This window comes from Epinephelus fuscoguttatus, linkage group LG16 (assembly GCF_011397635.1).
Source record: "Epinephelus fuscoguttatus linkage group LG16, E.fuscoguttatus.final_Chr_v1".
Taxonomy (NCBI): Eukaryota; Metazoa; Chordata; class Actinopteri; order Perciformes; family Serranidae; genus Epinephelus; species Epinephelus fuscoguttatus.
This window is the reverse complement of record NC_064767.1, coordinates 30,291,871-30,308,573: the sequence shown is the minus strand read 5'-3', so window position 1 is coordinate 30,308,573 and position 16,703 is coordinate 30,291,871. Positions and strand designations below refer to the sequence as shown.

General features: G+C 40.1%; 1 protein-coding gene across 1 annotated transcript in view; it reads right to left on the bottom strand.

Moving 5' to 3' along the window:
* Nucleotides 1-16,703, bottom strand: part of si:dkey-192p21.6 (uncharacterized protein LOC565246 homolog) — a 31,332-nt gene that overhangs the window by 4,775 nt on the left and 9,854 nt on the right. Inside the window, exons 8-16 of the mRNA XM_049599856.1 lie at nucleotides 13,739-13,815; nucleotides 10,746-10,776; nucleotides 10,492-10,652; nucleotides 8,206-8,318; nucleotides 7,215-7,336; nucleotides 6,419-6,542; nucleotides 6,216-6,302; nucleotides 4,284-4,361; nucleotides 26-96 (exon numbers count right to left, since the gene is read on the bottom strand). Of these exons, the coding sequence (XP_049455813.1) occupies nucleotides 26-96; nucleotides 4,284-4,361; nucleotides 6,216-6,302; nucleotides 6,419-6,542; nucleotides 7,215-7,336; nucleotides 8,206-8,318; nucleotides 10,492-10,652; nucleotides 10,746-10,776; nucleotides 13,739-13,815 (864 nt within the window). The remainder of the gene's footprint in view (nucleotides 1-25; nucleotides 97-4,283; nucleotides 4,362-6,215; nucleotides 6,303-6,418; nucleotides 6,543-7,214; nucleotides 7,337-8,205; nucleotides 8,319-10,491; nucleotides 10,653-10,745; nucleotides 10,777-13,738; nucleotides 13,816-16,703) is intronic.

Below are 16,703 nucleotides of genomic sequence, written 5' to 3'. Positions count from 1 at the left end.
ATTTAGAGGGTCAGGAAGCACTTACCAAAGGTTTTTATTGACAGGTATAAATCCTCCGTCTCGTGTGCACTTAGAAAGGATGGCTGCAGAGATTCCCTGAGGGTGGAAATGAAACAGATTTCAAATCGATGGAGGGCGATATAGCAAGCCGTATTGGGCTGCTAAAACGTGAGGCAACAGAATCAAGCGAGTCCGGCAGATTAGCCGATTATCTGAAAGTCAGATGAACAAGGTGCATCAATACACATGCACAATATCTGACTGCAAACACAAACTTGTGCTCCTCAGAGGGCCGAACAAAGAATCGCACCCATCTGAAGTCGACTCACGGCCTTATTAGCCACGAAACAGAGGAATTGTGTATGATCTCATGAACTCTTCATCATTAAAAGCTTTTATTGTCCCATCTATTTGCCTTTACATATGATTTAGATACTTGAGGAAACATTTTGTGCTCCACAGAGAAACCCAGGGCGGTGGATCAGAATCCAAACATGCTTGTTAGGTGGATATCCATCATGTGTATAGATGACAGAATCGATGGTGTGGAAATAGCCTAGCCGGGGCTGGATTGAGTCTCCAGGCTATCCAGGCAGCAGGATGTGGGACGGGGCTGGTATGTGGGGCAATCGCTCAATTTCAATCTCTCACTTCTGGAGCCTGATCGTTGGACTTTAATTAACAGGGGCTGTTGTTTATTAGGAGGAAGATGCATGGTCGCTCCTGAATATCAATCCACCACAGAAATCACACTACAGTGAACTGTGGTGTAAAACCTGGCTTGTCATTTACTGTATCAACACTTTCTTGTTCTTTACGAACCTCCTGTGCATAATATCAATCCTGTGGTTGGGTGCCTGCAGAAATGAGCTCCCTCCTCCACTGAGGGAACCTGCTAATGTCAAGAGCACATGTCTGAAACAAGAAGCAGTTCAGCTCTGCTTACTGCCTCCCCTCTGAGGCGAAATCGTATTAGAAAAGTCAATATCACGAGCAGGCCAATCACTAAAACTAATTTTGCTTTCTTTGTTGGAGAAAACATTTTGTGGGGCTAAAAATAGATTTAGCTACCGAGATTAAAAAAGAAACCAACATATACAGTAGAACACGATCAGGTGCTGCATTCATACTTTACACATGGTCTGTATCTCTTCCCAGAATCAATAAGAGAGGCCAGCTCTCTCTGTCAACCATTGCGAAGTGAGGAAATCTATTTTATTGTTATTCTCTGTTTCAGTTAACCAGGATCTGTATTGATTCATCACTAAACACTGTATGATTGTGAATATAACATCTTCAACATCATAATCTTGAGTGGAATCCACATCAGCTGTGTAGCATTAAGCAGTGAACCATGAGATACAGTGGCAAAACATAAAAGCCTAATGTTTATTTATTTCCTCATGTGTTACTTCATCACTCTGTGCCTCTGGGAGAAGCCAAATGGATCTAATTTATTTCACCTCCCTCCAGTCACTCGCTCCACAGTGATAGTCAATAAGATTCAACACCAGGAGACAAAATGGGGAGATTTGTCATTTAAGAATTGAGGTTAATGACGTTAAATTCTCACAACAGAATTTCAATTGATTCTCACATATATGAGCAGGATTCTTCCTGATTCACAAACACTAAAGACCCGTTCCTCAGACTACTGGACTTCTTATATTGGATTTAGTACATCAATACTGAACCTACTTCAACTTTATTGGATTATAAAACTGTTGTTGTATTATGTACAACAGAATCTGTCCACCACTTTGGTTCAGACTGAAATATCTTAACAACCACTGGATGGATTTTTGGGGAATGTCGTACAGACCTCCCCTTACTTCTTTCAGTGAAAATTCTTGGCAACGACTAAATTGACTGGCATAAAATTCAGTATAGACATTCATGGTTTCCAGATGATGGATCTTTAAAACTTTTCTACTAGCACCACAATGAGGTCAAATTTGTAACTTGTGAAATGTGAAAAGTGAGTGAAATGTCTTGACATCTACAGATTGCCATAAAATTCAGTACTGACATTCCTGTTCTCCTCAGCACAAATTGTATTAACTTTTTGTGGTTTGATTTTTCATCTAAAATCATAATCAGACCAACATTTTAATTTGTCCAGTCAATGGATTGTGACCATGGATGTATAAAGAGAACTGGATACATTGTTGGAGACCGGGCCATGTTAATTCCTATGAAAGTTGCTCAGTGGCATGAAGCCAAAAAAGTTTGAATTCCCAGGTATCAAATTACCTGGATCTCCCTCACTGTTGGGCCCATAGAGCAAGCGCACTAGAGGCTTTGGTGGCCAAGCAGTTAACTTTGCATTTAGCTCTCGACTAACTTGAATGGGGATAAAATGATTTAGTCAAGCCACTCTTTGAGACTTGTTAAATGTAATCGGACCGAATGGATCAAATCCCAATTGTGAAACAACCCATTTCGCGAGGGATGTGATACTCAAAAAATGTTATCCACTGATTTACAGACATCTCTTTCACAATCTAAGTCGATAGGAAATAGTCTTCTTGGGCCCCATGGCATCATGTGACGGACCAGAAAGTTGTAGTTCCACAGTTTGGCCGCTACAAATATTGGCTTCAAAGCCTGCTCTGCTCCTGGGGGCTTGTTTGTGACCAAATACCTGCAAACTAATGACATTCCTATCAGCCTCAGCTGCAGTTTGTACTTAGCAATAACTAACATATGTTAGCGTGCTAAAACCCTGAACTACAATGAGGAACACAGTAAACAAACCTTCAAAACATCAGCATGTTAACATTGTTGTTGTGAACATATTAGCATTCTGATGTTAGCGTTTAGCTTGAAACACAGCTGTGCTTCAGAGCTGCTAGCATGGCTGAAGACCTGCTGTCTTTTTTTCTTACATGCTGAGGTTTTGGGGTTTTTTCTTCTTTGGACAGGGTGGAAGAGGAATCATTGCTACTGTGGGCCTGAAAACCCCATTGAGATATTGCATGAGATATGGGGCTGCACAAATAAACCTGACTTGACGCAACAGACCTTTATGACAGATACAGTGCTGATAAAACAAGAGTTAATGGATGACACTGTTTACTTAATCTAAGGGTCCTCTGTGTGGTTTAATCACATAGAAGAAACAGTTACACATGCCAGTCTGAACAAACTTGATATCTCGAATAGCAGACAAGGCACAATAATATACAACAACTGCATAACTTAAAACTAATGGGATCTGTTACAGTGTGTTTCTCTGACTGCGTCTCCCGGCCCCTTGTTTTCATCCTGCTCAGTTTGATTTCAAAGGCCGAGTGATGCAGCCAGCTCCTCCAGCTCCATCATCGCTTCAGGTCACAGCGCTGCCAGTTCAGGATGTCTGCCTCCACAGCATGCAGGCTCCCACTAACCCCGTTTTGCAAACTGGCTACATCTCTGCAGCATCTCACTGTACGTACACACAAACAGTGGCCAAGCACAGTGCAGCAAAGCCTGGCTTTTCTACAGGGATATCTGTCAATCTCTTTAGAGCAGCCTAACAGCCTCCTGTCGCAGGTTTAGAAATGCAAAACGGGCTTTCTCATGTAACACTTGGCTTCTCCCTGTGGGACACATTCCCCCTCTAAATGAAATAGAGGCCAGCTTGCCTCTTCTTGCGTTTTGAGACCACCCAGAATGAATTCAGATCCAAAACAAATAAGACCTCAGATTTTATCCTAGCAGATTTATGAAGAAATCTATCTTTTTATTCTGGGTTTCAATGGACTTTACGCTGTTATACCACTTCATCCATACTTTCTTGTGATTGGTGTGTAAATGTTTGTTGAGACTTAGTGTGCAGGTATATGAATTAATCATACTCTTCATCCAGTGCTACTGACTGCAGTAGACTGTAAGTAATATGCGCAACTCTTCTCATCTAAAACCACATGTGAGGCACGCAGGCAATAAGAGACAGTGTGTATCCCCCTGAGGCGCTGGATACCCATGTCTGCCCGGAAACACAGCCACACATGGATGTTGTTTAATTGTACTGAGATCACACACATGTCCTCTACTAAGTCCTGCTAATGAATGGCTTCGGCGGGCTATGACTAATACCAAGGGGCTGGAAAACACGTTGCAGAGTTTACCTGCGAGGCGAAGTAAAACAGCAAGACCATAAAAGTGCTCAGCTTTGTGTGAGTCATACAAGCAGGACGATGATTTAAGTGATTTGTTGACTTGGTTTTAAATTACCAATTGACTTTTATACTCGTTTACTTCACCAGCTGTGTTTAAAATCCCAACATGATGTAACGTACCAGAAGGACGGCCCACACTAGGAATCGACAGAGGATGCGGGCGTTCATCCCCTTGTAGAAAATGATAATTTTCCCAGCCTGCGGAGAAGGAGGCAGAGATAAGCACAGACACCACAACTCATTCAATCCCACATTTAATGAGAAATGCCATGTAAACACCAATAACTGCATGTATTTGCCCTTGGGTAACCAAATAGGCCTGGGATGTGGGTGTCTATGTCCCTGACATGGCGGTCACATTTCTCCTATCCTGTTGAGCCAGATGTGGTGTGTAAGTCATCCGCACCCTCTGATTAATTTGGTGATGATGAATATGTTTCAGCTGAGGACATTAGCACGGGCGAGCACAGAGGAGGGCGGCGGACACCTGGCGTGTCGTCTAAGACTCGCTGACTGAAAGGCTCAATGTTAACCGCCCACTGGGAATTGAGCAATGAGGCTGCTTTTGCGTGGCTACTTCCCACAACACAAATGGTTATAAGTGACACAGCCGCCATCAGAGGCTGCAGGTCTAAAGACCAAAAGCTCTCTCTTTACTGTCTGAAAAACATTTTGTCATTAAAGGAGGGCAGCTGTGCACTTTCAGTTAGGCGGGGAAGAGTCTTTCACATAACCTTCATTTAACTACACAGTTAACTGCTGTCTCTGTTTCTGATCTATCTTTTTATTCACATCTTAGCACTGAAGAACATCACTGATCCTCTAGGTAAAGAAGCTCTGATACAGAAATGATCCCAGTTTAATCACAAATATGAATGTTAAATGTTTAGATGTAAGAAATTCAGATTAAGGTCATTGTACACATAGTTCTGATTGGTTTCTATCTCCACACTATTGATTGAATCACAATCACACAATCATACATCTGATTTCTGCATGTGATCAGTAAACTTTCACTGAGTAAGTTTGGTTCTACAGAAATAAAAGAAGCTACTTCTCTCAGCAAATCAGAGGCCAGAATTGTGGACATTAGGAGGCAGTTCACCTAAATCACAGAAGAACAGTGCAGTATTTTCTCTCATACTTCTACTTGTATCAGCATGTCATTTTAAAACTTCTGAGACTCTAAAATGTCACATTTCTGTCATCTAGTCAAGTACAAACTGAAACTTCCTGAAACTGTTCCAGCTTTCCTGCTGGCAAACATTTTCACTAGAACTACTTTTTACTTAACATCAAAAATGGTGATAGATTGATCCTGGTTGAATGTGAATGTTAATGAAAAGACAGATTACTGTTTTTTTAATTTTTTTTTTTATGAATGTCAGATACCATTACACAAATTAGAGAGTGGCCTGACCCTTTAATTAGCCTTCATAATTATTCAACAAATACCATCTTAACTAAGCTAAACTATACATTTGCAAAAATACATGGTCACAGTCTTTGAATTGTCCACCTGCAGGTAGTTTATGAAGTATTTGTAACACTTCAACAGCTTATTAGTTAAGATTCAACAATTTAACTGTTAATCTTATTCTGTCTATATTTAACAGATTATCTATAGAGTATACGTGACAATTCATGAACATGCCTACATATTCTCAGAATAATTGAACTGAACTATTCACTCAACCTGTGCGGCACGGGTTGAATAAATAGTTCAAATTTAATTAAATTCCTCAAGAATATGTAACATATACTCTATCAACAAACATCTATAGACAAAGATGGATGGTGAATCTCAACTAATAAGCTGTTGAAATGTTACAAATACTCTATATACTCTAAACTATCTGTAGGCGGACCATCCAAATAAAGTGTCATCAAATACAGTATCATAAGGGGCATGATTCCTATTCCAAGTAATAGGATATTTGGGTATAAATAACAGCAACAGAATACTACTGACACTTAAAACACTCTGAAATATTAGAAATATGCTTGTAGCACTTGTTGAATCGCACAGGAAAAGTAAATGATCCATCTTACCTGCATCCCCAAGAATCCCATGACAATGGAGTTAATTGTACCCAGAACCCCCTCTGGGTCAAAGGGCTGGGTGGTGCGATACATTTCCTGGAAAAACAAGATGAAAAGGTACGGCAAGGTTGTTTTAATGGTTTTAAATCTACCTGCAAGGTTTTAAGAGAGATGTCTAAAATAATGAATGCCGACTGTGAAAAAGATCTTACTCTGCATGTGGGGTATCTGTACATGTTGTCACCAAACATCCATCTATCAATGTATCCTGCTGCACCTCCGGTGCAGTTTGGGTAAAGACCGTGATCACCGATTCCACCAGCTCCCAAATATCCTCTGATAATAAATAATGTAGTACAATCAGTATTAAAAGAATAACACATTTTAAAACATTGAAAATGTAACAAAATAGGTAAAAAGGATTAAGAAAATAAAATGAAATGCACGTCTTCAAAATTAATTTTAGTAACATTGGACAATTTAACCAAAGGAAGCTCCTCAGGCAGATTTTTCTGTCTGATGAAGATCATCCCCCTTATTTTTAAGCTTTGTATGAGATTTATGTGAACCACATGTGCTCACATTCCACTGACAAAAATAAACCAATCAGATGCTGGAATAAACATAAGCGCTACTGTTTGACCCCACACTGTTCTAACACTGATGCCATGTAGGGTCACAGAAATGTGGGGAAAAAACACACACTAAAAGCAGCACTGAGCAGAAGACACAGAGCGAGGAAGATGGATCCTCTGCCTCTGCTGCTCTTATTGCACATGACAGACTGAGATTGGCTAATTATGCCCTCTGAAGCATCCACCACAGGCCCATAAATCACAGCGGTTCATAACACCAGCAACACAAGTTGCACACTAACACCTCTGCAGCAGCGCAACAGCCCTGTCTGGAGATTATCTCAGCATGAAGAGATTTACACTTTCAGCATATGTGGATTAATGAGTGGATTGGACTCAGTTACATGACAGTGGGTGCCTTGCTTGGACTTACGTGGGGCAGTTGGGTACAGGCATGAGCAAAGTGATGCAGAGCCACAGAGTCTCCAGCAGGATGATAATTAGCCACTGGGACCAATAAGGGACCACATCCTGGACCGGGTTCCACCAGTCATTCTGGATCACACAGAACACAAATCTTGTTAAAAAAAAAAACCCGCTCATATCTTTGACACTTTTTAACATGAAACTTTATTTTAGTGTGTTTTGTAGGGCTGTACTGAATGCTAAATCAGCATTTTAATGTAGCAGATATTTTTTCCATTTCTATTTATTCTGTTTAAACTCAGTATTTCTGCAAAGCTGGAGACATGGCGAGACTTACCAGTGAGGACCTACTGGGAGTGAAACCTACTGCCACGGGCCCAAAGACGGGGCCTGCTGTTAAGTAACCACAGTTAGGTAACTGCGGTTTTCTCCAGGTTGGTGGTGTAAGTGGTGATAACACAAAACAGCAGTGATACTATAAGCTATTCCTGTTGGCTGGTTAGCTCCCATGCTAAAAACAAGCAGGGTTATGCTAGCAGCAGATCCACTAGTAGCAGAGGGGCAGTTTAGCAACAATTTAACTGCACCATAAATTATATTTATTCATTTAGGAAAGCTAATTTAATAAAAAAAAGACTAATTTTCAGCACAACTAATTTATTATTATTATTATTATTTTGTTCAGAGATTTGTTTTTTAATTTCATTGTATTTTTTAGGGTGACAACGTCATAAAACATGACAACAGACTTTCAAGGCCTTCTTCAAAAACCTTAATAGAAGCTTTGAATGTTTAAAAAATAATAATTTCGGTACAGCCCTAATGTTTGGCCAGTTATCAGAGCAATAATTAAAAGACTGAATAACAAAAATGGACTCAGGAATCCAAGGTGCATGCAGTGACTTAGCTGTTTATAAATGTGTTGTTTCAGGCTAGACTGGTCCTTTTTGCCCTTGTGTGTAATGACAGACTAAAGTGAACGTGACAGAGCTGCTCACCACTCTCAGAGAGATTTCTTTCTGGCCCCAGAAAGTCTGCAGAAGAGACAGAACAAAGTAGGTGAAGCCCAGACGCTGCAGCACTCCAGGGATCCTCAGCCAGGACCATGACACTGGAACACAGGCAACAACACAGAGCATGAACCTTCATGCTTTGATGATGAATATATGACCTTACAACTCAGGTACAAGCACAGATATAACTCAGTGGTGTAAAGCTATCTCAGCTGATTTGAGCAAATTATAAATCAGGATATTGATAATCCTGGACATGAGAGCATCTTCTCAATCACTTCACTGCTACTACTTCCTGAAGGAGGATGATGGACAGTGTGACACAATTGGAAATGGTGTCAGCCTTCAGGATACAGACATGTCAAGAACGTGGGAAGCTAATCAAAGATTCCCAGTTATCTCTTTGTCTCGACAAATTGGGGAGGATAAGATTGGCTTTTGGTTGAGAGATTGATGGTAATCTACACATTAGTTAATTGAAAACCTCTTTGCCGCACAAAGTGCTGTGAAAACAGCGTAATCCCAATCATTGATCTGGACAAATCAAATAAAAGGCGGAAATCTCTCCTTTCACAGGAAGCTCTTACTTATGACACATTTGTTAAATCTGCTGGCTACACCCCCACCAAGATAATTTACTACATCTCTCCCCCCACAAAAGTGTCACTTAAATAAAAATTAGCCTGAAAGTCGCAGTTTTTAGGTGAACTGCGGGAAAACTGTTACATCTTTTGTTTCACTTTCTCATCAATTGAGACCTTTTTACGTTCAATATCATTTAAGATGTGAAAGCTCTGCTGTCTACTTCCCATTTCTGAGCACTTTCAGTGATAGATTGAATAAAACAATGATTTCATGGTGGAAGTGAGCAGAACTGAATAAAGCCAGCAGAAAGTAGAGCAAATAGCTTGAACCGAAAACTTTTCAAAAGGAAGGTTTTTCTTATTTGAACATCCTCTGAAGGCTACTCAACAGTAGGTGTTCAAATCTGACTTTCTGACCTCATCTTTTTCTGACTGATCTTTTCTTATAACTTGTCACCATCCAAAAAAAGAATAAACAGAGTCAAATGGTCAGATAGGTTCGTGAAAACACAATGTAGCCTTAAGCAAAATAATATTTTTATATGTCAAAAACCTCAAAGGAATAAAGAGAAACAGCCATGTTTTTAGCTTCACCACAACGTGTTTTTGTGTTTATCTAATGGAAACTGAAATTAATCAGTTAAATAAAGTGATTTATATTCATCTAAACCATCAAAGTAGAGTGTAAGTCTTTCATTAAAGTGACAAAATAAAAATAAAACAAAAAATAAAACAAAATTGGAGTTTCAAGGTCACTGCTTTGACGATAAATTGGACATCTAAGTGTAGCAGCGTTTATTTGAAATGACTCATAGTTTCAGTCAAAGGTGAACACCTTCGTCTGCCTCGTCTGACATTGAAACGGTTTAACATATTGAGCAGATATGACTCCATTCTCTTATTAGATCAAACCCTGAGACTAAACTGCCGAGGACGTCCTTGGAGACGGAGGGCAAAGCTGCAGTTTATGGTAAAAGTCACAGTGCTGTTATGATCAGCTCCAGCAGCAGCAGCCTCCACAGCAGCTGCATGGGGCTGAAGAGTGTAACACTATCTGTTTGTAATTGTCCATTACCGCAGCGGTTTGTTTTTGCTCAATCTGCCTCTGTTAAACGTCCCCTGGTGCTGGATTTTGAGACTGCACACACAATAACAATATTTTTGTTAACCCAGTTACGCAGACATCCACCCAGGAAAGTCCATTAGCACTTGGGATGGCTAATGTGTGAAGGGCGCCCTGTGCATCCCCAGGTGGACTATGAAATGGGGATTTTTCAGCTTGCTTCCCCTCCTTTAACCCCGACACAGCCCTGATGCTTCGGCTTTTATCACACAAATTTGGATCTTAACGCTCACAACATCTGTGTCTTTGTCACCTGACTGACTGCAATTGTGTGAAAACAAGGCTTTTAATAGTGCGCATATTACAACCATACCAAACATAAACCTTAAAGGGTTGTAGCTAGTAATCATTTTCATAATCAGTCATTCTGTTGATGTTTTTTTTGATTCATAGAATATTCATTTGGTCTAAAAAACAATGGAAAATGCCCCGAAAAAATCCTAGAACCAAAGCTACTGTAATGTTAATATGTATTGTTTTGTTCCACCAGCAGTCAAAACCCAAAGATATTCGATTTACTATAATGCTAGGATAACAACAATGTGCTACGCATTTTGCACCTACATGGTCCGTCTCTTGGAGAGTAGTTGAGGAAGCAGAAGCCGAGCATCAGGAGGACGACTGTTCTCCAGGAGATTTTGCACAGCAGCTGCAGGCGGCTAACTCCTTTCCTCTGCATGGATCTGAAAGCCAACACCACTGAAGTCCCAATAATAAACACAAACCTGGTATAAAAAACAGTACAACGCTGTTAAAACACCTACATGTGCATACCAATATGTATATCTGTACAGACAGTGCTCTTACACCAAACCTACCATGGCATGACAAGATCTGCCACAGTTAGACCTGCAACACATCCAGAGACACAGATTAATATCAATAGACTCACAGAATTTGATGCCATTTTACAAAGTGCACAGTTCTTGTCCTTTTCTAATCTATGCAATCCAAAAGGATTATAAGGTGAATTAGGAACAATGTCATATCCTTAAAGTGCTGTTTTAGTCATTAACTTTCCATTTTGAAAGCTGAATAAATATCTACACTCCTGTGACAGCAGCAAAGAGAAGATTAATCAAAGCACCCCTGAAATCAATACACCCTTGTAGATATGGCAAAGAGGCTATTATAAGATTTAAATTGAGAACACCCCTAAACAGTGACATGGATTTCATAAAAGTTACAGTGACAGTTTTGCTTTTTTTTTTCAACTCTAATTTACTGCAGGAAAAAAGGGCTTTAACCTTTCAACAACCACGGTCTCTTTGAGTCAGAGGTGCCTTGGAAGTGAAAAACTACTCATTCACTGCTTCTGCCCATATTCTCCTAGCTGCCTTTTAAAACACTCATCCCTCCTCCTTCTCATCTCCTCCCTGGTTGTTAATAACAATAAAAATCTATGGATCGTGCCTTTGATTTGGCTCGTATGAGGAATGGCATCCTGTGTGTTTGGTTTGAGAACGCATTTATCATAATTAGTGACAACAGGTCAGAAGATGCTGCAGACATGATGACGAGAATGCTTCCATTGAATAATCACCTTGAGTTCACACATTCATTTTATATCTGGCTTAATGTGAAAGAAGGCGTGCATTAAAGGGACAGTTCATATTTTTGAGGTACATATCTGTAGACAGTGAATAACCTACAGTAGATGGAGGTTGGCACACCCACAGAAGCTTAGTAATGCACTGCTACGGACGGGGGGCAACAACGAAATGTGTTTTAGCTACATAAAAAAGACTAACCTCTAAAATCAATGTCAGTTTAAGTGTCACTATATTTAGAATATTTTCACCACTTCAGGGGAAACTAAAGCAATTATCTCTTCAAAGCCACCAGACTCCTTTGATAAAAACAATAAATTTACCTTGCAGAACACGAGAGCTGTTGGTCTACCGCTGCCTCATTTGGTAAGTTTGTCTGTTATTGTGTGGCTTTAATGAATCCAAACAAACCCTTCAAAACACCAAAGTCACACAATAACACAAACAAACTAACCCGTTGAGGCAACAGTAGAACATCAACTCCTATATACTGCGAGTTTTAAATTATTGGTAGAGTCGGGTGGCTTTGAAGAAAGCGATATAATGGCTTTGGTTCCCAGGAAGAGCACTAAGGTAAAGCAGTGACAATATTTTAAATCCAGCGTACACATAAAGCTACAGTTGGTAATGTTTATGAAAATAACTTTGTGTCATATTTGCTGAAACTGTCACTATATTCGGAAAGAAGTAGATGAGACAGATGGTCTGTGGAAAAATTGTATCCCTCCTTCTCTTCCTATTGCCTCTAATGGCATTTGCCAGAATCAGGCTGTACAACCAATCAGAGCCAAGTAGTCTCTAACGCAGTTGAGGAGTCTCTAACGCAGCTGTCAATCATGTCAATCACTCTATGAACTGCGGTCAAACTGTCATATTAGGCAGAACTGATCAAATATGAATCAAGATTTCATAAATGTTTTGACTATTTCTTGCCTCAAATGTTTTCAGAAACCTATTTTAGTGTACTGTTTAGCTGTAAAATGAGAATGTGCTTGGTACTTCCTTTTAACTGTATCCAACATGGCAGCCAGGTCACAAACTTTCTCATTTTACAGCTAAACAGTGCACTAAAATATGTTTCTGAAAACATTTGAGACCAGAAATGGGTGATGTAGTCACAGAATCTTGGTTCATATTTGATCAGCACTGCCTATTTGAACAATTTGCCCCATAGCAGCTCCCCAAAAGTGAAGTCGAAACATCTCGATCACCCCTGGTGGCTGAAAAAAATAAATAACTAAAGCCCACCCTCTCCATGTTAGTGGATGGAACATAGGCCAAACCAAAAACTTATAGTACACATTTTTCCGAAAGATGGCTTCTGTCATTTAAGGTAATTCTTATGACACTGCTGTATGTTCAATGATTGATATGATCGACAACTGCGTGAGCCAATCTGTGGACTTGCATACAGTGGTGATGCTCACAATTGGTTGGACGGAGAACGCTACTTCGCAGACTCTGGCTGCGATCGACGTCACCAGAGCAAGATGGAGGCAGCTATATACGGGATATTTTAGCTTCCCTTCTGTACAGTGGGGGTGAGTTGAGACGCGTCATCCTTTTTTATACACAGTCTATGGTTTGACCGCAGTTCACAGGCCATGACTGACATGACTGACAACTGCTTTAGAGGCTCCTCAGCTCTGATTGGTTGTTATTCGTTCACATGCAGTCAGGCCACTAGAAATGCTACGAGACAACAGAGTAGGTAAAAGAGTATGATTTTTTTTCACAGATTATTTGTCTTATTTAGTGTTGTGTGGATATAGTGACAGTTTCAGCAAATATAAAAAAAGTTACTTTTTATATAAGTTACCAACAGTAGCTTTAAACTGTTATGTTTTTAGGTGGGCCTTTTTTAGGTGTCAAATATATGTTTTGCTGCTGCCCCTGTTCACAGCACATCAGTTAGCTTCTGTGCCCCAGTATTCCTGCCTGCTTCTTTAAACTGGGGGAGTGCCGACTGCCATCTACTATAGGTAATACACTGACTATGTATAAGCACCTCATATAACTCCACTTCAAAAAACTATTCCTTTATATTAGAAGTATCGGCTCCTTTCATGAAACAGACTGACCAATGTGAGCTGTTGGTTCTTTCAGATATTAAATCTACTTCTAAATGAGGGGAAACACAATTAAAGTGGCATTTCAAATTCCTATTGTTGTAGTTGCACTGCACAAGCAGTTGCGAAGCTCTTATTTTTATTATATTTTGTATTTCTCTGCACGTCTTACACCATACCACTATACTATACCATTCCATGGTGCATGCTGAAAGAACCAGTACCCTCCTCCTCCATAGTTCACAAACACCATCACTGTCAGGGCAAACCTACAAAGACAGTACAATGAGCACACATTATAGCACACAGTTTAGGAAATCAGTGATAATTGGATTAACCTTCATGCAGTAGAATGAATGGTGGAAATATAGGTTACAACTGTTATAAAGCAATTATAAATACATTTTAAAAAAAATAGATAAATAAAACAGGAAAAAAGATATCTAAGTATTTTCTTACCATCTAACTAATCCATCTGATACAATATTAAGTTTTGAATTAAAGTTAAAGAGGGCAGAGGAGGGGCTTTTTTTTCTGTCACACTCCAAATGCAAGGTAATGCAATCTAAGCATTATGAATCACTCAGGAAATGAACACTTGTCCTCTGGATCTCCTCAGCAGTAGTGCTGACTAAAGACTTTGCGTCTAATATATGATACACTTTATACTTTAGCACCAGCCAAGGCTGCTGAAACACAGCACACGTGATAGAGTGCTTCACTGAATCCAACACTGGAGGGAAAAGAGGTGTTTGCGTTGCATGTCAGAAAATGGGTGTGGGCCATTACACAACACAAACTTGCAGGGGAATGTAAATGGTTGCATGGTCAAGCGGCTACAGCATTTTGCTCTGGGGCAAATTCAATCCTCTTGCCATCCTAAATACATGAATTTATGCTTTTAATTCACGCTTCATTTAATCAAAAGAAATATATATATATATATCATCAGGGGGTCTTTAAGAGCCATAACAGCATTAGGACAACCTCTAAGAACAAGACTCTTTGATAAGATGCACTGTATCTACCTCTGCCTCCTCTTGTTTTTCTACTTAGATTCAATTAAGAAGTGCACCAAAGCCATTACTGCTCTTTTAGCCCCAACCTGCTGATACAAGATTTTAATCGGCCACTATCATCTCAAAAGGGCTATTAAAGTAGAGTAAACCCTGCCGCATGTGTCCATGTACTCTTTCTCTCTCTCACGCACACACACATATGCATGCAGGCTATCATTTAAATTTTGACGAACATATCCATTAGTCGCCATAGTGACAAAGACGGAGGTTAAATCACTGACCAGATGAGACCTGGTGAAAATCTCTGCAATATCAGGGCAGGCTTATTGGCCATCTTTTTAATCAAAACACTCTGGGTGAACCAGAGCTCCATTTTAGGCAGATTACTAATGCCATACACAAGTGACAACACTGTCTGCTAATTATGATTAAGGGAGACTGTAAGTGCTTAATTAATAGGATGTGTGCTGAGATGACTTTGTTTAATGTTGCACCAAAGTTAATACAAGATAATGTCCAGGCTGAAACACCACAGGCTAGTTGCTAATCAGGTTGAAGTTGTAAATATCCCTGTGAAGCTCTCCAATGGGCATTTGTCACTTCAGTAATAGACTTAATTCACATCTGGGAATCAGTATTTATGATTTATAGCCAACTAATTACACAAAGACATGTCTGTCGTGCAGCAGTGACAACTGGTTACGACTTGCTGACAGACGCTTATGGACTTCTTTGATTTGAATCACTGTACATGCATTACCAATTAGAGTGTTAGCTTAGAACATTTCCCCGTTGCAAATGGATAGTTACACTCTATCACTGCAGACTATTGAGTTACCAACTGTGCAGGCCATATCAAATACACAGACATCCAATCTAGTCATAATAAATTACTACTTCAGTGAAAATGCCAAGGTTCTTTTCTTTTTGTGGCCAAACATCAGAGCATATCTGAAACTAAATCAGAGGAAAACTTGGAGCTTAGTCAAAATAAGGCACAGAATGAGTCAGCCACCTGGTGTTAAATGTGACTGACTGACTGTATTGCAGTAATAGTTGTTCCCTCTGTTGTATGGCACTGCTAACTACTGACGGTGCGATTTTCAACAGTACAGGGACCGGCGACAGGCTTTTAGCAATGCGGCACAAGATTAAAATCCAAATCCTTTTAGAAAAATTAACGTGCAACCGTACCCCACTGGTCTCTGTATATCATGTCAGTGGAGTCTGAGCAATGATCAGAAAAACCTTTCAGCTCAGAAGAAAAGGCTTTTGCCTTCAGAAATGTCTCAGCATTTATGGTGGATGATGTGTCTGTTCTCTGTAGAAAGTTGTTTGTCAGGGAGTATGGATCATAAGTCACAGGGCTGAGGAGGCACACGCAGCGTTAATCTTGAGCGCTGAGTCACAGTTTGATTAAGTGTGTTGTCAGGTATGAGAATTTCCAGTATTACCTATCAGGACATCAATATGTGACAAGTATCTGTAACCCCAGAGTGACATTTCGGCTAATAGGATTGAACAGGCAGGCAGAACAGAAAGGGAAAAGAAATCGAAATGTAGCCTTTCCTTGAACCTTTGCGAAGTCTAGTCTAAGTGTACTCAAATGATTCAGCTCCCAAACTAAATAACAGTATGTGGTATTTTGAATTGAGCACATATGCACAGTGGTTTCTGAAGGCTCTTCATCCAAAAGGAAGCCACAGACGAGAAGATGCCAATTGTCTGCTGGATGCTGCCTCTGTGCTGCTGGATTTCCTCTCGCTCTCCATTTTGGCAGGAGATCTATGGCTGTGTGGATGTGTGCTGATATGTTGACGGTATTATTACATCAATTATTTGGCAAGGGGGAGGTCAAAGCCACACCAGCATCCTGTTTCCAGAGAGGCGTGCTTTGTGTCTACCCCCAGGCCACAATTAAGGCTAGCAGGGAGCCCAGATTCAATCACATGCATCACTCCTGTCCAACAGAAACACACTGTTCCAAACCCGAGACGCACTGATATCAGAAATCATGCCCAAAGCTATACCGCCTGATAACAAAAGCTTGGGGGAGCATGTGGCCAGACTGTGACCCCTGTAATTATTCATTATGTTGGGCCTGTAGATCTTCATCATGCCTTAGACTGCTCTAAAGA